We start from the raw sequence: 23559 nt of genomic DNA on the forward strand, positions 1-23559 counted from the left end.
AGATCAGACTGGGCAGGCCTTGCTGGTGTGGTGGGGTGGGGGTGATCATGGCGGAAGGAGAAGTATTGGGGAGTGGGCACAGGTGAAACCCCATCACGACGGCCACCATTACAACGTCACCCTTTGAACCCTTAAGTTACATCAATATCTAAGCCTGACTTGGCTTTATAGTTAACAACATTGAGTATGTCTGATTCCAAAAGAACAAACATTCTGAGGGCAGATGTTCTCTAACTGGTGTGAGCAGAAGTTTCACTTGTAGGGATGGATGGGTTACATGTTCAAAATGCAGATCTCTAAGCCTTCATCCAGAATTTTCTGATTCAGAAGATCTAGGGTAGTGATGCTAAGCCAAGGGCAATTTTGCCCACCAAGGGACATTGGGCAGTATCTGGAGACAGTTTGCATTGTCACAGCTGAAGCCTGGGATGTTCCTAAACATCCTACATTGAACAGGACAGCCCCTCCTAACAAAGAATTATCAGACCCTCAATGTCAATAGGGCCTGGGTTAGAAAATCTTGCTCTAGGGCAAGGACCAGGTATGTGTATCTTAACAAAGGCCTCAGGAGATTTTAATGCGGAAGCCGAAGCCTTACACAGTGTCTTTTTGATACAAGGGCTTCAGTATCAGAGTTCCCTTTTTGCCTACCCCTTTGTTATGTTTAGGATTCAGCTTTGACTTACCTCTTCCCTTGAAGCCTCACCTGGTAATCATCCTTCCTTTCGCCAATTTCAGGGTAATCGCTCCTCCTAAGAACACCTTCACCACATACTTATAACCAACTGATCTTTGACAAAGCATACAAAAACATAAGTTGGGGAAAGGTCTATTCCAGTGGTCTCCAGCGTTTTTGTCACCAGGGACTGGTTTCATGGAAGACAATTTTTCCATGGACCAGGGCAGGGTGGATAGTTTTGGGATAAAACTGTTTGACCTCAGATCATTAGGCATTAGATTCTCATAAGGAGTGTGCAACCTAGATCCCTTGCATTCACAGTTTACAGTAGAGTTCCAGCTCCCATGAGAGTCTAATGCCCCTGGTGAAGTGACAGAGCTCAAGTGGTAATGCTTGCTTCCCCCCACCTGCTCACCTAACAGGCCATGGACAGGTACTAGTCCATGGTTCAGGGGTTCGGGACCCCTGCCCTATTCAATAAATTGTGCTGGGAAAATTGGATAGCCACATGTAGAAAATGAAACTATCCCTGTCTCTGACCATATGAAAAAATTAACTCAAGATGGATTAAAGACTTTAAAAATAAGACCTGACACCATAAATATTCTAGAAAAACCTAGGAAAAACTCTTCTGGACATTGGCTTAGGCAAAGAATTCCTGACTAAGCCCTCAAAAGCAAATGCAACAAAAATAAATAAATAAATGGAGCCTAATTAAACTAAAAAACTTCTACCCAGTAAAAGAAACAATCATCAGAGTAAACAGACAACCAACAGAATGGGTGAAAATATTTGCAAACTGTGCATCTGACAAAGGACTAATATCCAGAATCTACAAGGAACTCAAACAAATCAGCAAGAAAAAAAAAACAAATAATCTCATTAAAAAGTAGACAAATGAAGTGGATAGACATTTCTCAAAAGAAGACAGACAAATGGCCAACAAACATAATGAAAAAATGCTCAACATCAATAATCATAGGGTAAATGCAAATTAAAACTGCAGTGAGATACCGCCTTACCCTAGCCAGAATGGCCATTATTAAAAAGTCATAAAACAACAGATATTGGTGTGGATGTGGGGAAAAGGGAACTCTTATACCCACTGCTGGTGTGAATGTAAATTAGTACAATCTTTATGGAAAACAGTATGGAGATTTCTCAAGGAACTAAAAGTAGATCTACCATTTGATCCAGCAATCCCACTACTGGGTATCTACCCAAAGGAAAAGAAGTCATTATGTCAAAAAGACACCTGCACGCGTATATTCATTGCAGCACAATTGCAAAGATATGAAATCAACATAAGTGCCCATCAGCTGATTAGTGTATAAAGAAAATGTGGTATATATGTATATATATATGTGTGTGTTTTGTGTGTATATACATGTGTATGTACATACACATGTATATACGTATATATGTGTATGTACATACACATATACGTATATACATGTGTATGTACATACACATATACGTATATACATGTGTATGTACATACACATATACGTATATATGTGTATGTACATACACATATGTGTGTATATATGTGTATGTACATACACATGTGTATATATGTGTATGTACATACACATGTGTATATATGTGTATGTACATACACATGTATATATGTGTATGTACATACACATGTGTATATGTGTATGTACATACACATGTGTATATGTGTATGTACATACACGTGTGTATATATGTATGTATATACACATGTGTGTATGTATGTGTGTATATACACGTGTGTATGTGTGTATATACACACATATGTGTATATATGTGTGTATATACACATATGTGTGTATATATGTGTAGGTATATACACACATATGTGTGTATATATGTGTAGGTATATACACATATGTGTATGTATGTGTAGGTATATACACATATGTGTATGTATGTGTAGGTATATACACACAACACACATATATATACACCCTGGAATACTACTCAGCCATAGGAAATAACAAAATAATGTCTTTTGCAGACATTATTTGGATAGAGCTGGAGGCCATTATTCTAGGTGAAGTAACTCAAGATCAAAAACCAAATACCACACGTTCTTGGTTATAAGTGGGAGCTAACGCGTGGGTATGCAAAGGCATACAGAAAGATATCATGGACATTGGCAACTCAGAAGCGAGGAGTATGGGAAAGGGGTGAGGACTGAAAAACTACCTATTGGGTACAATGTACACTACTCGGGTGACGGGTGCACTGAAATCCCAGACTTCACCACTATGCAATTCATCCATGTAACCAAAAACCACTTTTACCCCTAAAGCTATTGAAATAAAAAAATAAATAAAGCAAAAAAGAACACCTCAAGTCCCAGCCTGCATCAAATGCCCTCAGTTGCTTTTCCCTCTCACTGGAAGGAGCACTCCTTGAGGGCATGGTCTAGTTTCACCCTGTTCACAGACCCATCCCCAACACCTCAAAAGGTGCCTGGCTGATAGCAGAACTCAATAATCACATGTTCGTTTCAATTTCTCTGTGCTCAAATGCCGTCTCCTACATTAAATCTAGAGCCATCCACCCCCTTTTAGACACTGTTACAGCACTCAGCTTAACATCTTCATGGAGGGAATCACTCAAAGTATCCTGTTTATTTGCTTGCTTACTTTTCATTCATTCAACAAATATTTTATTGGGCACTTATTATATGTCTTGTGCTTTGCCAGCACTTGGGGATATAAGAGAACAAAGAGGCAAAAATCCTTCCTCCCACGGGAGCTTACATTCAAGAGGGGAACTTGTACAATCAACAGAATAGAAAACTGTCTATAACCTGTGTGACACTGATCAGCTCACCGGGGAATAATAAAATGGAGAAATGGGGCAGGGAGTGTGTGTGTGTGTGTGTGTGTGTGTGTTATTTTAAGTGAGGTAGACCTTTGGAAAAAGGGGACATTTAAGCAAAGATTGGATAGCTGGGAGGCACTTGTCTGCACTCCCCCATTAGAATATAAATACCAACATGGCCACCACCTTCCCTTTGTCTGTGGCCTCTGTGTTTCCAGAATAGGCACATAGTAGATGCTCAATAAACATTCTTCAAAGGAAACAAAAAGAGGAGTATGTGATTAGACCTTAAAGTAGACAGAAGGGAGATTTTTGTTTTTGTGACCACCCATTGATTAGTGAGAAGGTGGGAGGGACAGGGGCACTAAATTGAAGGGGGCGTGGGGAGGACATTTTGGGGGGGCAGGTTAAGACTTACAGGATGGAGATCCTCACTGGATAAGGTTTCCTCCCCCTTCCCAGCCCCGAGCAAACCTAAGTTCTCCCTCTGCTAATATTGTGCAAGGTCCCTGCTGGTCAGCCAACCTGGCCCCTCAATCTCCCTCCACAGCCTCCCAGCTTCAGAGTTCAACCATCATCACCCTGCCTCCTTTTCTCCCGCACCCCTTCCCTCCTCACCTCCTTTCCTCCCGCCCCCGCCCCTTCCTCCTCCCGGAGGGGTGTCCCCGCGCCCAGTGGGCACGCCCTCGCCCCGGCGGAGAGGGCGCACGGAGGGGCCTGGGCCGGAGCGCCGGGGCCCCCGCCCCCAGCCCCTCTACCCTGCGGGACGCTGTCCCTTTAATAGGCTCCCGCTGCCTGGCGCTCTGCGGCTGGGGAGTAAATTTCTCCCTGTCATCAGGTCGAGGGGAGAGGAGGAGAAGGAGGAGTTTGTTAATGTTCAGTTTGTTCAGCGGGATCGATGTTTGCTGGCATCGCCTCGCCCTGTCTTGTGTGTGTGTGCGAGGGTGTGTGTGTGTGTTTGTGTGTGTGTGTGCATATGTGGGGGGTGTGAGTGTGTGTGTGCGAGGAAGCGGGGGTGCGTGCGCGTGTGAGTGCGTGTGTGAGTGTGTCTGTGTGTGTGTCTGTGTGTGTGTGTGAGTGAGTGAATTCCAGATTTTCTGTCTTTCCAAAACCCGCTCCTGTCCTCTCGCATATCACTCACAGACGGGGATCTGACAGCAGCCACAAACCTACAGTGAGTGATCGCTCTCCCCCCGGCACGAATCCGCCATAGAGATCGGCGAGGAGGAGGAGGAGGAAGAGAAGAAGGAGGAGGTGGAGGAGGAGGTGGAGGAGGAGGAGGAGGAGGGAAAGAGGAGAAGGAAGAAGAAAAAGAAGAAGAAACCCACTACCTTCCCAGGATTGCCTTTTTTTTCCTTATCTTTACGCGCGAGTGTGCGTGTGGCGCGTGTGCGCCCCTCGTCCCTTCCATCCGAACCCGGTCTTGGATGTTTAATAAAGAAATCAAGTGTCTCAACAGTCACCAAAAAAAAAACGCAAAAACAAAAACAAAAAAATTCCAAAAGCAAAAACAAAAAAGAGAGAGGAAAAAAAAATCCAAAATAAACAAACAAACAAACAAGGCAGAACCAACCTCTACTTCAAAGCAGCCGGCACAAGCCACCCGTGTCTGCCACCCAGAGAGGGGGGTCTCTGGCCCGTGGTGGAGGAGTTGCAGGGGGGATCGTCAGGGGGACAGAGGCCGAGTGACGTCCTAGGAGCCACCGGGCAAGAGGCGGAGGAGACCCAGAGAGGCCAGAGAGACAGCGGGCCCCGGCGCGCGGCTCGGGGCTGGGGCGCCAGAAGTGGGACTGGAGCGAAGTAGAGGATGCCGAGGAGAAAACAGCAGGCACCCAAGCGGGCGGCAGGTAAGAGAAACGGCTCCGCTTCGGGGCTGCCCTGTGCGCCGAGCTCCTCGCCCGCCCTCCTTGCCCCTGGGTGCCCGGGGGCACCACCCACTTAAGCTTTCGGGGGAGTTTGCGCCGGGTGCCCCTCTAATAACCCCGTCGTCTCTCGCCTTCTCTGGTCTCCCAAATCCTCGCCTTCCAAGCTCCGGTTGGGTTGGGGGGAGCTATCCCACCAAGCCTTTCCTCCTTAAACTTTCTTTCCTCCACCCTCTACCCCACCCCTAACTTTCTCCCAGTCTGTTTCTTGCCTCTCGGGCCAAAGTCGGATTGAGGATTTGGGGTGCGGAGTAGGGAGACAGTCCCTCCACCCCTGCATCCCTTTGCGTGGTCAGTGCCAGTGGCTTCTGGCCTCCAGGGATAGCGTCTCCTCTCACTGGGGCTTGGGGCGCTGAAGTGTGAGGCATACCTAACACTCGGGCTGCAGGCAGGCTTTGGGGCCAGCAATAGGAGTTTAGCGTTGATCACCAAGGTGGACAAAATGCCCCCAGGAAATGGATGACTCTTTGCATATATTTTCTAAAAGGATCCATATTTGGAAATCTAATTAACAATTTCCCTACTCTTAAAAAAACAAAAAGGGTGGTAGGGGGGAAATTCCCCATAGAAATTTAAACAGCTCTGTATTTTCTTTGCCTAGAGAGTTGCAAACTTTGTGAAATGATTCGTACTGTAAGAACTATCCCATCTGAATCCTTACTTACTGCCCCCTAAAAAACATAAGAACAGGTTAATGGATCAGTACAATAGACATTCTAAAGTTTTTTTTTTTCTTTTGGGTTGCTTAATTGCTTTTTTAATAGTATGCTGGGGTTTTGTTTCTCGGAAATGTAATATGAAAGTTCATTTTTCTTCTGCCAGACCCACCCACTGAAAAATCAGCTTTCCACTTGATTGCTAGTTTTGATTTGACATTTGATTGATCACCTGTCATCTCGCTGCCTTTGATCTATTCATTCTTGATATATATCAATAAATCACTCACCATGGTAACTCAGAGTGCCAGTGACGCAAACCTTGCCCTCTATATTCAGAGCCAGACATGCACAATTATTATCTTGTTTGGCTTTTAATGTGGGCGTTTTTATTTCTTTGTGTCCTTTAGTTGAATCAGGGCTTTCGCAAAAAGCTTAAGTTTAGTTGTTTTTTCCTCTCTCTGTCTTTGCCCTCTTGATTTAGGCAACATTAGGTAAGACTGGTCTTCTGCAGACCCACCTCCACATTTCATTCTGTTCCAACTCTAGCAAAACATAAGGAGAAGTTTGGTGGAACACTTTCATAAACTTTGCAAAGTCACCCTTAGAACAAATCCAAAGTTATTTAGGAATCTGAGGAGAGTGGGCATCCCTTGTCTGAATGTGTTGAACCACCAAGCTCATCCTCCTTCCTCGCCTGAGTGTTTCAAAGTATCCACAATTATCATTCCTTCTGAGCACAAAATTGCTTCCCTATTTGTAAGTTGGTTCGAGTGGCATGCAGAAATATTGATAAAGCGTGGATTCATATATTTTCTGATCGTTTCCCTAAAAGCAAAATAATTAAAATATTTTTGGTGAGATATGTATTTGGAACTTGCCTCATCAGTGAAGTTTTCTTTTTTCAACTCTAGTTACTTCTTTGGAAAACAATGTCTCTTTCCTACTGTTGTCTCTTTCTGCATTTAACTCACTGATTTCCTAAAACTTAGGCTGCTTTGCAATCTGGCAGCGTGTGGATGTGTTCAATGGCCTTTGAGACCCAGGAATAGTGAGCCTGCTGCATCTAGTTCTGGCAACATAAGTTTAAGTGTAGCTACATTATTAGAGATAACGTCCTTATTGTTGTCCCGAAAGAGAACACTGGGCTACGGTCCAGCAAGAAGTGATACTGCCCTGAAAATTACTTTTTTTTTTTTCTTGTTGTTCCGGTAAAGACTATCAACAACTAGGCAGTAATTTAAATTACCAGAATGACTGGATATGTCTCCTTTAGTAAGCTCATTACAAAAAGTGCATTGCTCAGAATTGCTCGACTTTGATTATAATTATCCTCCGATCGATAAGGATCCAGGTGTACATAACATAACACTGTATCACATTATTTAAATTAGGTCCTTTTCATTAAGCTGTATCTGTTGGTACTGGCTAGTTTATTGGTGTGTGTGTGTGTGTTAGAAACTTGTAACTATAGTTTCAGTTTTCTGGCCTATTATATTCCTACTGTCTTTGTATGTTTGTTTTGTATGATTCTTATTATTTTCACCAGAAGTGGAAACCCTTTTTAAGCTGAAAAAGGATAATTCATTTCATACACAGTGAGGGCCCTCTTACCTTATTTATTTGCTCACATATTAATAGAGGAGACAGTTTTTCATGCAGTGTTTCTTCTGTTCATCTAAGGTCATCAATGCCCTACTCTATTTCAGATGAAGTGGTTATTCACAAGTAAAGTTAGCCACTTTGGGGTTCTGTAGTCAGTTAACATCCAGGGAAGGGGAGAAGGTGAGTTCTAAGATTATGGCCATACTAACTTTTATCACTGCTTAAAATTAAACACAATGCACAACTGTAAGTAATTACACCCAAGGACTGATGTTGAAAGCTTGATTTCTAGCTTGATTAATGAATAATGGGAGATAGAAAAAGCCTGTGAGTGGATCAGAGCTGAGGCTCTCCCGGAGCGCTCTTTTTCCCCAGGAACTGTTCCAAGCAATTTGATTCCTTTGTATTATTAGTTTTAAGTTCCATGTTTCAAGGAATCAATTACAGAACTTTCTACTAAAGCAGGTATCTAAACAGAATAAACAGGATGATATTGTAAGTGATGAGGAATTTTAGTCTTTATTTGTTATGTTCCTCCCTCTTCAGGGAGAAGGGATGTGAGGGGACAATTCTCTTTAAGGAAACAGCTAAATCAGAATATTTCCCTCTGAGATGTCATTCTTCCCGGCTTTCTTAAGCTATGCTATTCCACCATACTATTACTTAGGGTGAGAAAAAAAAAAGTTGAGAAAGCAGCCTACAGTACCCCAGGGGTCTGTGTTGTGTGTGCATGCTTCCTTCCTTGGATGTATATTTCACTCACCATTAAAATGCATCCACTATTACCTGAAAATATTGCAGGATTCAGTACCAGCATTTTTCCCTTCTATGCATTTCAAGGGAGATAGATAAAATGGCAGGAAAGTAAAACAGAACGGTGTTTTGATTTGTTTGCATTTTGCAGGATGCAGAGTAGTTAAAAATTTAAAATTGTAGACTTCTAATCTAACTCTTGATTTTCTACAGCCTATCTCAGCCTCTGTGCGCACACATAAATAATACGTATTTTATTTCACCATCCTGAACTGTTTTTATATTAATGACAGCTAATTGCAATAGAACACAAAATCTTTTGTGAGCACATCTTGTGAATATATCTAATATATATGTAAGTTATAGGATTCTGCCCCTGCCTACCCAAAGCAATTAGATGTTTCCCTCTTGCTGACTCTTAGAGGCTTTCTGATCACCCAGATCTGAAGAGAGTCTTGCAAGAAAGAACAGCTCCCTCAATTTATTTTGTTTATTTAATATGGAGATGAATAATGCAGATTTTGTTTTCATGAATGTCCTTGTGTGGCAGTAAACATCAAACTATTAGCAATCATTACTTAAAAGTTGCAATTTGCACCTTAATAACACAGGTTATTTACATGGGAAACATAGTCAACAGGGACAACTCTGAACACTGCAACAGAGCAGAAATGACCTCAGAGATCTCTTTTCCACCTCTTGATAGTGATGATTCTGAATTAACTGGTGAGGTCCCAGAAATCTCAACCAACAGGATGGAGGGAGGGGGCAGGCAGCTCAGGGCAAAGTTTACCTTTAATTTACTGTCAAGTGGGACAGATTTCAAGAGACTAGGAATAGAGTAGATTTGGTACCCTGCCTCCCTCACTTTGTTTAAACATCCCTCAGAAAGACAAGTTCACATCTTGAATATTTAAATATCTCACACGATGGATTCCTTCACTTGCCCAAAAGCATGATTTTAACAAATGAATGGAAAAATACACACACACACACACACACACACACATGCATGGACACAATAAAGCCCAAAGGGTCTCAGCAGCACAAACTCTTTTGGCCATTCTTGTTACTTAAGGCAGATCTCTGAAAAAGGAAGGATAGATACCTTGAAATCGCTTGGTCCACACAACATTTTGGACAGAAATTGATTGCTTAAGTGGTCCTTTTCCCACCCCAGTCCTGATTTCCTTCTTCCACCTCTCACCTCACCCTTAAAGACTCAGACTGAATAGAACATCTCAAAGGCCCATTTGTTTTAGGCATTTATTGATTTCATTTTTAATCTGCCATATCAGGACACAATATGTTAACCCTAATCAGCAGATTACAAGTGACAGAGAGTTCTAGTGGAAACTATGTAAGGGAGCAGGGGCTCCAGGAAACTTTTTGACAATGAAAATCTTCTCTGAGGCTTAAGAGTTTGGATGTTGAAGGTTACTTTTGGAGAGGGGAGAAACATTCCTCAGAAACAGTCTACATTTTTTTCTTCCACTTTACATTTCTTTATCTCCCAGTTGCCCATTCTATTGCTACACTTTGGGAATGCTTAACACCCAAGAAATACCTCCCAAGTATTTTTAGGAGGTCTGTCCCTGAAGCAGCTTGACATTTGTCATAGTCTCCAACGGAGGTTTATGCTTTCATTTCATCCCAGCTGATTTCTCATGCATTTGACAGAATTTCTCCAAAAGATAATACCTGAGTTGATCTGTTTCTCTTCCCAGGGCCTTGGGAATTGTGCTGTCCATTGAACGGGTTTTGGTCGTGGGGGTGGGGGCACAGACTGAGCCTGGCATTTTTTAAAGCCATTGAAATGATGCCTCACTGTTCATCACTGCAGCTGAGCTTATCAAGTCAACCAAGAAGAAAACCTAGGCCCTGGTCACATTTGTGCTGTGCCTCTAATTAGCTGACACGAGGTAAATGTCCAAAGTCGACCTTCCCTTCCATCACTGTATTTATACTATCAATTTTATTTGGGAATGTCATGGTCTGGGAAGACTCAGCCACTATTTCAAGGCAATGCCTGCTTCTACCCAGGTCCCCTTTAAAAAACACAGAAATTGCCGAACAAATTCTATATTAAGACCAGGCATACACAGAGTATCATTTTCGTTTGATGCAAAGTCAGTTGGAAATACATTAAACTAACAGTTAGAGAGTGTCTTCACTGCTTCCCTGAAGCAGTGGTTTTTCATTACATATTTAATTACAATCAAACTGAACGACTTTTATTAAAAAAATCACAGTGGTATTAAAAGAAGCCTGGCACACAAATAATTTTATTGCTTCACAAGTTGAGAATGCTTTTATATTTTTATTTCTTTGGGAGAAATTTATTTTAATTTTCTAATGTTGTGATAAATACAGACTATCTTTTACTGTAGTCTGTAGTCAGGGAGAGCTTATCCTTCTATCTTTATAGAGTCTGCTTACCCCAGAATAGGTTTTTACATTCATTTTTCAGTAATTTGTAACAATTGGTATTTTAAAAATTTTTTTTAAGTTTTACAAGTTCTATTTAAAGTTAGAAATTCTCACATTCCTTAGGGTGATCTTTGGCAAGCAGCTCTTCGATTATAGGAGGAATTTAGTCATTCTAACTACATAAGAAAGTGGAGGGTGCTTGCTTGCTTACCTGAATATTACAGTAAGAAAAAAACACCATCCATTTACATGCCTCTAACATGTAACACTATTTCACTGGATTTATAATTTCTTTTTTTTTTTCCTCCTACTGACCTTTCATTCACTTGTTTTGGGAACTTTTTCTGAGAAGAACGTTTAGAGATAGCATTTAAAGTGGATTTCAAGATACATCAGATTTTTAAGACATTGTAATAAGAATTACACACTTCAGAGCCCAACGGTTCACTGCTAGTCTAGGTCTGCAACTAATGAGAAAGCACCTCTGCAAACACACAGTTTCAACTTTAACTTGCACATGAATGGGGAGCATCTCCAGCAGTATGGCCGTATTCATACTGCTCATTTTGTCCGAGAAATTATTTTGTCCGAGGGTATCAGACTGAGGTCCGTTCAAAGACATTATGTACATACACAGACACACAGAAGAGAAATCTGAGATGCGAGTGGGAATTGCTGATATATTTGTTTCCAAAGCAAACTCTATGAATGAAATGATTCAATAATTTGGAGGCATTTGAAAGTCATTAAAATGGCCATTTGGAATTTTCAGTTGTTGCCTCCCTCAATTTTTTACGTTTCCCCTGTAGAAAAAGACATCCTCTGGGCACCCTCAAATATTCTGGGATGCTGAAGTCATGCCTAAAATTATTTAAAATTTTAGAAATTAAAATTCAGGAGGCACAGCAAGATAATCCTATTATTAATATATCAGTATTATTTAGCTACGCGTAACAACAGGAAAACACACAATGCAAAAGTTTTAGAGATAATGAGCTTAGAGAAATTACATGGGGGGACGAAATACCTGGATCATATTTGAAAGCATTTGTCTTGAATTCTGCTCATCTAAATGAGAACTCTCTTTCTACCTGTGTCATTTAAAAAACAATTTCAATATCCTCCTACCTGCTACCCCAGCCTGAAGCAGGGACTAATGAAACTCTCTCTGGACACACAGATGTAAGACACTTTATTACACAACCCTTTTTAAAAAATTGTTTCAGAGAACCAAATGTGGGCATGCAAACCAAAAGAAAAACCTCAAGGATCTTTGTAAGATAGCTAGCTCAGGGTTCAAGATCGAGAGAACTTTGTTGCGGCAGGATAAGAAGACAACAGCATTGCATTTTAGCTAAACATCTCTTCTTGGCAAATGAGAAGCGGTGAAGCAGGGAAGATTTTTTTAAGGAGCTTTTTAGCTCTTTTGCATCTCTCTCCAAAGACTAATTTAATTGAAAAGCTGTAGTGTCCATTTATGATTAAGGAAAGGCCTCATGTTTCCGCAACACTGCTAGACACTAAGGTGGGTTTAAAAAAAAAAAAAAAAAGGCCAGCATTCTGCAGTTTCTGTTATTACAAAAATTAAGATCACTGGTCTTAATTACTTGAGTGCTTTCAGAACTGAAGGAATACTCTAAAATCACCCCTGAGCTTTCTTCTTAAAGCCACATCTAAGCCATTTCTATGGAAATTATATAGTTTAGATATTAAGGTGGGTAGAATACAGTTATTGTTTTTAATGAAAATAGTTACGAAGGGCAGAATGAGATAAAAACAGAGTTGGCAGCAGCCATTCTATTTGTAATGAATTTGAAAGAAACTTCCGTAATGCTTTACTGGATCATGAAAAATCCATGAAACCTGGTGACGTGGGAGATACAAAAATGAGACAGAGGGTCAAGGTCTTCTATAGGGGAAAAATGGCTTGTGTAAGTGAAACAGGGGCATATAAATATCTCTATATAAACTGCATAGGGCTTACTTTAAATCACTTCAATTTATCAGATCCTTGGAATTTTTTTATGTACTTAGGAGCCTCTCTTTTATACCCCAGAGAGATATGAATAGCTTCTGGGCCAAGATGATGCTATAGAGAAGAGTCAAATCTATTCTATGCATATGGTACCATTTGGTACAGAAGAAACGCCAAAATGAAAAGCCATAAATGCGTTTTATATCAATTGCCTTTGGCTATTTTCCTTTATTAGAAAGTTGGGTACACTGCTGAGTGCTTCTTCTTGTTTTCCCCCTTGGGATTAGATTTGAGACTGTGGATGGAACAGCGGAATAAGGGCAAGTGAGTTGGGTTCTGGTTGCAGCCTTGCCCCATGCTAGTTATTTAGCCCCAGGCAAGCTCTAGAGCTAAACCTTACTCTCTGGATAAGAATGTGAGTTTTTGGAGTCAGACTGATTGAAGTTCAAGTCTCTAGGTCTAATTCTTGTTTAGCTGCGTAAACTTGGGCAGGCTGCTCAAATCTCTGCCTTCCACTTTCTAATCTATAAAATGGGGGCAATCATATGTTCCAGGTGTGTGGAAAGGATTGTATCAGAGGAGGGCTGAGAAAGTGTGCTGAAACTGTTAGGCACCACAGGGATACAAGGGAATAGTGTGTCTTTACCCTGAATAACCAGACTATGGAAAATTTATATTAACTGGGAAACAAGCAACTTACCAATTGTCATAGAACAAGGGGTCCAGGGCTTGAAAGAAACCAGATATGGATACATTTTGATTTGTAAGCCTGGAAACACAATGGCTAAGCAGTGTTTTAGCCTCTTCTCCTGAGGCAGACTCATTCTGGGCTGTTTGGAGTCCAGCACCAGCTCAAAAAAAAGTTTCTTTCCCAAGATGTAGAATTTATAGCACCACCAACAACGATAACAATGGTAACAATGATATCTGCCACTAAACAAGTGCTTTTTACATACCACGTGCTTTATATGTTTACATTTATTCATTTACACGGCAGTTATTTCTTGAGTTCCTACTATGTGTCAGATGCTGTTCTACTATCTGGACCTGGAGGTGAATAGGATGGGGATGATCCCTGGGGATCTTGCCCTCCAATTGGGGGAAGGTAGAGAATATGCAAATAAATTTATAAAGGAAAAGATAATTTCAGTATAGAAAAAAAGCTTCATGATGACAATAGCTTTATAAAAGCAAAATTATGAGAGCAGGAGTTGGGACAACAGAGATGTGGATGGTCAGGGGAGACCTCTCAGAAGAGGGAACATCTGGGCTGAGTCTTGTTCCTTATAACTTTCTAGTACAGTCCCTGTTTTACTGATGAGAATCTGAGTAAGTTGCAGGATAACTCATTCAAGGTCGTGCAGTGGCCAAGCTGAGTTTTAAACTCAGCTCTCCCTGCTTCCAAGGCCCATGCATTTAATTTATTGTGATCGTTTATCTAGAATAGTCATAGCGAATTGCCAGGAAGGACCCAAGGAAGAACCCTCAGTCTTATTATTCTCCCCCTGCGTCTATTGTGATGTCTAAAGCTATGGGGGTAAATTGAGAGCCTAGACGGAGGATGCTGCCTTTAGCGGCATCTCCAGATAGAATCTTCAGGCCAACTCTTGTCATCTGAAGTTGTCTCTTTATGGGATGTTCTTTCATACGTCCGTACGTGCATTCATTTGTTCAACAAATATTGGCTATGCATCTATTATGTGCCAGGTATTGTTCTAGGTGCTGCAAAAATAACAGTAGAGAAGAATAGAGATGCCCCTGCCCTCACACAGCTAATATTCTTGTGGGCTAGCCTAAAAAGCTAACAAACAAATAAATATATAACACAATATTGAATAGTCCTAATTGCATTTCATAAGAATAAATCTGGCTTCATGGGGAAGAGAATGATGGAGGGTTGCCATGTTATATAGAGTGGTCAGGGGAGCTATTTCTCCAGTGGTGATTTGATCAGACCTGAAAAAAAGTGAGAGACTAGCCAAGCACAGGGCTGGGAGAAGCAGTCCAGGCAGAGGAAGGAGGAAATGCCAAAGGCCTAAGGAGGTGATGTGATCTGATTCGGTTATTAGTTGAACATAGGTCCTGTTTGTATTTCAAAAGTGATGATGGACTTGGGCATGTTTGCTCTCTCCGTCTACTTACCCAGCCCCTAGTGATGGTGAGTAGGATGTTTAGGATGATAGAGGTGGCAGCTGGAGATAAACACACATTCCCAGCCTTCATAGAGAGATTGGTGCTGTGATGGATGACATGGCAAGGCTGTGGAAAGGCATCGTTAAGAGCCAAGCCGACCTGGGGTCCAACTGCAGCCAGCTGTGCACTCAGAAGCAAGTTTCCTCACCTCATTGCACCTCAGCGTTTTCATCTGTCAGATGGGGATAAGGATTTTGCTCACCTCACATTTTACTTGTGATAATTAGATTATGTGACGCATATAAAACTCTTGGTGCGGGCCCAGTATTTACATGGGATCTTCCTCACAAATGAATGTTTTTTATTCTTGCACTTAATTGTGTTTTCTTTTCTGCAGGAATTCTGAGAGAAATCTAGGCACCTGAGTTAGTCCTTGGCATCTATTAGGCACTAACCAAATATTTCCTGATGAATGAATAAATGAAACTGTAAAGAAATGAATACTTTCATTCATATATTGCTTTGTATACTAATTAATTACTTTCAAGTATAAGGATCTCTTTCATAGGTCTAAAACTTTTAGCAGACCTCTGGACCAATTGCAAATCCTAGCTGTTCTTAGAATATGTTTCAAATGAGAAAATATTAATGACCAAAAGACGATGATTTTCGTCTGAATCTTGTATTTTGCGCATCGTGACATCACGTGCCTTCGATTGAAGAGCAGTGATATCCCTTTGTGCGGTAAATATTGTTCATTCATCTTCTAGACAGTGCTTGCTGAGAACATGGATGGAGGGGAAGGGGTGGAGGGTCCTCATTTCTGACCCTGAGGTTCAGCCTCTCCCTGCGCGCTCTCCAGGTGCTCCCAGCCCCCCAGGACCTGGCAACTCTGCCCCTCCCCCACGGGGAACCTGCGCTCATCCCCTCAGGCCCCAGGCGGCGAAGCTTAGGGGTTGTTAAGCTAATGGGAATAGGCTACGGGCTGTTTCCTGGTAACGCCTTCTTCACTTTTTAATTGTCACCTCCAGATAAGTGCCTGAGAGCAGGAAGAAGGGAAGCTGGCTGGCTGCCTGTTAAGATGTATCTTAGGACAAAGAGATTTGGGATCCTGGAGAGCACGGGGGAGATTCTGCTGCCTGCCTTAGGACCTTTATGAACAAGCGTGATGATGGGAGGGCGGCTGTGGCTGTGTACCAGGTGCTGTAGGAGGCGCTGGAACTGGAGCCTTGCATCCGAATGACAAAGTGCCTGCCTTCCTGGAGCTTACATTGAGTGCGGAGGACAGACCAGGGACTAGCCAGCAGACAGTCCCATGTGTCAGGGTCTGGTGTTTGCAGAGGGTGTTTGCAGGGGTAGAGCGTGACAGGAAGTGGCTGTTTTGGATAAGACGATCAGGAAAGGTCCCCGTCTGCGGAAGTGATACTGACAGTGGGTCTGGAGTGAAGCGGTTGGAAGAAAACTGCACCTCTCTGGAGGAAGACAGTGCCAGGCACAGCTGAAAATCCGGGGCTAGAGCTACTGGGAGGAACAGGAGGAGCAGCTGGGAAGCTGGGTGGCCGGAGCAGACGGGGAGAGTGAGCAGGGAGGGTAAGGATAAGCAAGCAAGGGGCTGGGGCTGTCACCGAGGTGGGGTGCCTCGGAGGGTGCAGGAGCAGAGTCAGGATGTGACTTAGGTTTGATAGGGTCCTCTGGCTGCCCTGCGATTTATCAGGGACCCAGGTTGCGAGCAGGCCAACCACTCAAGAGGCGTCTACGTTAATGCAGTCAAAGGCTACGCTGACTTGGACCAGATCGATGGCGGAGGAGCCATGGCAGCGGTCCGGCGAGAGACCACAAGTTTGCACGCAGGGTGCTAGTGAAAAAAAAGGCGTCTACTGAAAGCTGTCCAGGAGAAATCAGACTAGGTTAGCCATGAATATTTTCTCTAATTCTGTCTTCTATTTTTCTCCTCCAGTTATATGTAAGGGTCTTACTGCAAATTGTCAGTCTATCGTTCTCTGAGCCAAAGTGGAAACCAACAAAAGTGTTGGGAGCTGCCTACATTCTAGAACTGACCGTACAGGGAAAGAGGCCACACTTTTCCACGCACATTTCCTGGAGTCCTCGAATGGCTTCTTCACATATTTCTCCACCCCCATTAGACAACTCAGTCCCTGGGCAAGAGGATGGATCTTGGATTCTGACAGACAGGCATGGGTTCGATTTCTCTCCAACGATTATTTCATCTCGGTGTGACCTCAGGCATCTTTGCTTTCCCAGACTTTGTTTTCTCATTAGCAAAACAGACCTAATAAAAGGACTCATTTCATAGGGTTTTTTATGAGGATTAATTGAGATAAACCAGATAATACGCTTAACACCGTGGTGCTTGCAATGAAGAAAATGGTGAATGGTGCATACATGGTAAGTGGTCGATACATTTTAGTTATTCTATTAACAAGTTAATAATCCTCTCCATGCCTTGATTTCCTTATTGGTAGAATGGGGATAATAAAATCCCCTTCTGGGTAGTTGGGAGAAGTCAAGTATTAATACCAGTGAAGCACTTGAAATGGTGCTTTGCATACAGTGAGTGCTCAACAAATGTTAAATTCTTAAATCATCACCACGATTCTGACCTTATGGACTTTGAAGGGTAGATGTTGTGTCTCATTGCTTTCATGTCCACAAGACCTGGCACATAGATGATGCTCAATAAATATTATTTGAAGGAGTGAATGATGGTGACATGGTTCTTAGGAGTTAAAATGAGAAAACCCAAGGAGCCAAAAGCATGTCTCTAGGGGGAAAGGTTAGAGAGCACTGACTCAAAGCATCATCTCCAATTATGCAGTTTTAATGAGGAAGCAAGCCCATCCTTGAACATTACTTAAGCCAGAGTTATCCCAATAAGCATTTTCCTACCATGAGTGGTAGATTAAGTAGCACTGAGTCATGTAGTGAAAGTAATGCTCCTTCTTTAATGTCATTTCAATGCCTCTGGTAAGTCAAAAGAAAGTCTTTGATAATAGCCTGTTTTTAACACCTCTCTCACCCTTGTTTGTCAGAAAGAGCAGACCTCAGATTCAGAGACTTTAGCAAGCAAAGGTATCCAGTAAAGAAATGAAATAATGGCCGGGCACGGTGGCTCACGCCTGTAATCCCAGCATTTTGGGAGTCCTAGGCAGGCGGATCACGAGGTCGGGAGTTCAAGACCAGCCTGTACAACACGGTGAAACCCCCGTCTCTACTAAAAATACAAAAAAAAAAAAAAAAATTAGCTGGGCGTGGTGGTGGCACACACCTGTAATCCCAGCTACTCAGGAGGCTGAAGCAGGAGAATCGCTTGAACCCGGGAGGTGGAGGTTGCAGTGAGAGCCGAGATTATGCCACTGCACTCCAGCCTGGGCAATGGAGCAAGAATCCATCAAAAAAAAAAAAAAAAGAAAGAAAGAAAGAAATGAAATAATAATCTTAGGGCAGGGCATGGTGGCTCACGCCTGTAATCCTAGCACTCTGGGAAGCAGAGGTGGCAGATCACCTGAGGTCAGGGGTTTGAGACCAGCCTGGCCAAGATGATGAAACCCCGTCTCTACTAAAAATACAAAAATTAGCCAGGCGTGGTGGAGCATTCCTGTAATCCCAGCTACTCCAGAAGCTGAGCCAGGAGACTCACTTGAACCCAGGAGGCAGAGATTGCAGTGAGCCGAGATCTCGCCACCGCACTCCAGCCTGGGCAACAGAGTGAAACTCCGTCTCAAAAAAAAAATAATAATAATCTTAGACTTTTGTTGTCTGATTACCATCAATGTATGGCAAATGATATGGGTTTTTCATTGACTATGACATAAATTTTTGTTTTAAAATAAAATTACAGCAAGAAAAAAGAAGGAATGGTTTTAAAGAAATATTAAAAAATCAATTGTGTGTGTGGTGTGTGTGTGTGTTTTGTGTGTGTGTGTGTGGTGTGTGTGTGTTTTGTGTGTGTGTGTGTGTAGGGGAAGATGTTGCACAAGCTATGAAGAGGGGGTAGAATGATGTGAGGACACTGCAATGCCAGGGCAGGGCAAGGTGCAGGAAGAAGCTGTGAGTAAGGGCTGTCAAGAAACCCCCAGAAGATAAAGGCTTTCATTAAAACTTCCAAAAACTTTGGAAATCTGAAGGAATCTCCTCTCCCAGAATATCAGCGGGAAACTCAGGAAAGTCTTTACTCACCCCCAAAATTTTGCAAATATGGAGGGAATGGGAATGATTTCATGGTTTTGCATCCAGAATAGATGAGTGGTTCTCAACCTTTATTTGGTATACTCATCACTTGGAGAAGTTGCTAAAATGCAAATTTGCAGATTCCAGACCTACAGCCTAGAGATTCTGATTCCGTAGAAGGGGAATGAGGCCCACGAATCTAGGAATCTGTACATTAGATATCCATTAATCCATTTGAATTACAGGATAACAGGAAAAAGTACATAAAATTTATATAAGTTCCCTTTTTTCTACTCTTTCTCTCTCCTCTCTCTCTCTTTCCCTCTCTCTCTGTCTCCTCTCCTCTCTCTCCTCTCCTCTCTCTCTCTCTCTCCTCTCTCTCTCTTCTCTCACCTCTCTCTCTCTCCCCCCTACCTGCAAAATGCCAAAGCACTTATATTTTAAAAGTTGTTTCAAAGTTGTTTGAGGGGTCCATTTTCACTTGTGGCTTTTAGTGAACAGAAAAAATTACAAGCAGGCTCTCTATTGTATTACAGCGAGGAAATGCGTGCATTTATGCATTTGTCTACCTGGTCTCAAATGAAACAGAGCCCAGAAAAGTCTTCAATTAAGAAGGAGAAAGACAAGCAATCCAGAAAATAATTTAAGAGGGCTTTGTCTGCTTGGGAGCCAGCTGGCAACCTGGGTTCCAGATCAGTGAGACAAGAAAGAAGCAAAAAGGATCTCTCAGACTTGATTCTTTATTTCTTACACCCTACAATTCTCAAGACTCTATAGAATGAGGGCAGAAAACCTGGGTTGTATTTTTTGGAATCTCCTCTACTTTCTTGTTATCTGTTTCATATTTTTTTCATACTTTTTCAATGATTTCTCTTCTTTTTTATTCTTCCTTGATTTCCTTTTTTCTTTCCTGATTTCCTTTCCTGAATCAGACTTCCAAGCCCTTTCTATGTAGTACCGGTGATCCATGGTGAATGTGATAAAAATGATGATGGTGCTAATGATGAACATGACACTAACTGTCATAGCCTTAATGGTTACCATTTCTTGACCTATATAACAAATAAGGCAGAAGGACTAAGCTTGTATCTAACATTTACCAAGCACTGGCTACATTCAGGTTGTTTATATACAATCTCTCCCCGAGACATCCCGTAAGCTGGCTATGATTATTGGCCAATTGAATATAAATGGAAACATAAGTTTTGGAAATTTCAAGAAGCTTGACTAAGATGACGACAAGCTTTTAGATAGGATACCGAAGCCCAGGCCCGCCTATCAGAGTGCAAGCTCTCAGACACTATGCTTTGTTGCTTCTCATAATATTTAATGCTTAACAGCACAGACTCACATAAATGAACTTCCACAATCTAGTATAGACACATGGAGGCCAAGGCCATGAACTGAAATTTAGTGTTTCCCCAGGTTGAAGTAAGTCAATTGTGTCATAGAAAAAAAAAAGATCATCCCTACTTATTTAAATCCCCAAACACCATCTTTAAAACTTGAGCCTATGAAGAAAAAGAAAAAGAATAAAGGACTTTTAAAACCTCTTATGCTATCCATGATGGCATTTTCGTAAATCCATTCCTGTTTCACTAAACAACAGTAGAAAAAAATCATGAAAACCCCCAACACAGTCCATCTGGGGTGTCTCAGTAAGAATCGTGCTCACCCACTCCACAGCATCTTTGAGGATATGTCCTTAAGTCAGACAGTGCTCATCTGTTCCTCATAAATCTCTTGTAGGCTCCAGGACTCTTCCTGGCCATCAAAAAATATGGAACGCATGCAACGACACTGCCCTGTTGTTTATTTTAGCAAATGAAAAGCTGCCCTCACAGGTTTATGGTCAAGATGTCTAAAAGATGTCTTGTATTTGTAAGTATTTAACTGTAGGTGACGCTTAAATGAGTACTCCAAATAATAGGATAAGAAAGGTGATCATGAAATTCAAGGGATCCTATCTGAGAGGGAGAATGTTGTCTACACCAGAAATCATGATAGGATCTGTCTTGCAAAAAAAATCAATTGTTTTTAGTTATTGTTGGTGATAAGTTTTTTTTTTTAACATTTTTGTTTATTTATTTCCTTTTTAGTAGGTCACATTTTAAAACAAACCATTGTGTTAATACAAAGTTTGGCAAACTGCCTTGCCATCTGATTTGAGGTTAATCTAATAAGAAATGGAATGAAATGATCATCCTGTTTTATTGTCTTTAACATTAATGTTTTCTTTGTTAGTACTGGGTGGGAAGTCAGTCAGATGGAACAGAAGAAAGAACTGTTAAAAAAATAAAATGAGCTTATTTCACTTGATCAATCAATTTCAGATATAAAATAATTAAACTTTACAAATAGTTAAGGACTCTTTGAACAACCAGCTTAAAATCTCTGTGCCTCACTCCTGTAAAATAGGCATAAGGAGAGTTCTTACTTCCATGCACTATTATGAGAAGTTAAAAAGGTGATACTTATTACATACTCAAAACAATGCTTGGCGCATAATAAGAATTCAACAAATTTTAGTTATTCTTTCCTTTCTCAGTCTCTCCCTGGAGACAGGCACTGTTAAAAATCTAGTGTGCATATCTTCCATTATTTATAGTTTTACATGCATGTATATGTTGTTAGAAGCATTATTATTCTTTTGTATATGTTTTTAAAAGATTGTGTAAATAGTTTCACACTATATTTTGCAATTTTTTTTGCTTTTTTTTTACTTTATGTTTGGACTCTATCCAAGTAAATAGATAGGTAGAAAAAAGAAAAAGAGAGATGATAGGTTTTAATATATATACATACTAATTATATATATATAATTAATTTCTCTTTATATGCTTTGTAATATTTCATCATAAGAATGTACATTTGTATTCATTTATCAGTTCCTCTGTTAATAGACATTTAGCATGTTTTAAATTTTTCACCATTGCACAAAATCCTGTATTGAATATTGGTGGTAATTTTTACAATCTTCACATAAGTAATTTATGTGGAGAAGAACAGTTATGAAAAATTTACTGGATGTAGTAAGAAAATCATTTGGGAAAAAAATAAACATTATTGAAACAGCTAATATTTTATAATTTGAATATTTTTTGTAACTTCACTGAGATGTCTACCCCTCTAATGAAAAATGTCTACCCCTCTAACCAAAGATGTCTACCCCTCTAACCAAAAAATTTGCACGTAGTAGGCACTTGAAAAATGCCTGCTTGACTTAAGTATGCTGAACGTAAATAAAATATATCAATAATCCCAATAATAAGTGTGTTAAGAAAACTGAGTAGCTGCCTTGGGGTGGGGTGGGGAACAGGGAGAAGTAAAAAGAAAAGCATGAACAACAGAAAAGAAATCACACTTGTCCTCAGTGTTTGTAATAGATCAAGCTTCAGAGCTGGACAGCTATGGCTTTAGAGATGCCGAGCTCCTGGAGTGTTACGGGTGTGTGGATGGGGTCGGGTCAGGGAAGGAAGAACCCCCCGGATTTTGTGTTACAAGATGAATTGTTAACAACAGTCAATCCTGCAATTTAACACTTTAAGCAGTTAAACTTAAGTTTAATGCAGTTTAGCAAACATATATTGAAGCTCACTGGTAGGTCCAGGGGGTAGAAATAAATGAGACAGAACTCCAAGGTTTAGAAGGTCCATGTGGTACAATATGCTTTTCCTAACCAAGACCAACATCATCCTTAGAACAGGGATGTGTGTGTGTGTGTGTGTGTGTGTGTGTGTATGTGTGTTGGGTTTATTACCTCCGCGTATTGAGAACACTGTGTACGTATTTTACCCAGCATGACTTGGTTACACTGTATGTATATTTTGATTGTGTATTTCTGCTGTAGGTCTCTTTTATTGTGTATGTGAGTTGTGAATACATGTATATTATGTGTGTTGTGATTGAACATGTTTGATGTATGTTGTGGGTATTAGTGTGTGTGTTGTGGCGGGGAAGAGAGCATGAAAAGCTTTTCTGATGCATGATTTTGTGTGGATTATGTATATTGTGGGTATTAATGTGTGTTGTGGGGGGAGTGAGTGTGAAAGCTTTTCTGATGCATGATTTTGTGTGGATTATGTATATTGTGGGTATTAGTGTGTGTGTTGTTGGGGGAGAGAGTGTGAAAGCTTTTCTGATGCATGATTTTGTGTGGATTATGTATATAGTGGGTATTAGTGTGTGTGTTGTGGGGGGAGAGAGTGTGAAAGCTTTTCTGATGCATGATTTTGTGTGGATTATGTATATTGTGGGTATTAGTGTGTGTTGTGGGGGGAGAGAGTGTGAAAGCTTTTCTGATGCATGATTTTGTGTGGATTATGTATGTTGTGGGTATTAGTGTGTGTTGTGGGGGGAGAGAGTGTGAAAGCTTTTCTGATGCATGATTTTGTGTGG

At 41.2% G+C, this 23559-nt stretch overlaps 1 protein-coding gene across 3 annotated transcripts in view; it reads left to right on the forward strand.

Annotated features, from left to right (window-relative positions):
* The first annotated feature begins 4211 nt into the window (after nucleotides 1-4211).
* TSHZ2 (teashirt zinc finger homeobox 2) overlaps nucleotides 4212-23559 on the forward strand; it is a 514929-nt gene continuing 495581 nt past the window's right edge. Inside the window, exons 1-2 of one of the 3 annotated variants that reach the window (XM_063659381.1) lie at nucleotides 4212-4337; nucleotides 4643-5346. In XM_063659381.1, the coding sequence (XP_063515451.1) occupies nucleotides 5307-5346 (40 nt within the window). In that variant the 5' untranslated portion in view covers nucleotides 4212-4337; nucleotides 4643-5306. Of the gene's footprint in view, nucleotides 5347-23559 lie in introns of all 3 variants that reach the window. The other 2 variants (XM_054468260.2, XM_054468259.2) reach the window with 2 other exon arrangements.

Source organism: Pongo pygmaeus, chromosome 21 (genome assembly GCF_028885625.2).
Source record: "Pongo pygmaeus isolate AG05252 chromosome 21, NHGRI_mPonPyg2-v2.0_pri, whole genome shotgun sequence".
In the NCBI taxonomy this organism is placed as follows: domain Eukaryota; kingdom Metazoa; phylum Chordata; class Mammalia; order Primates; family Hominidae; genus Pongo; species Pongo pygmaeus.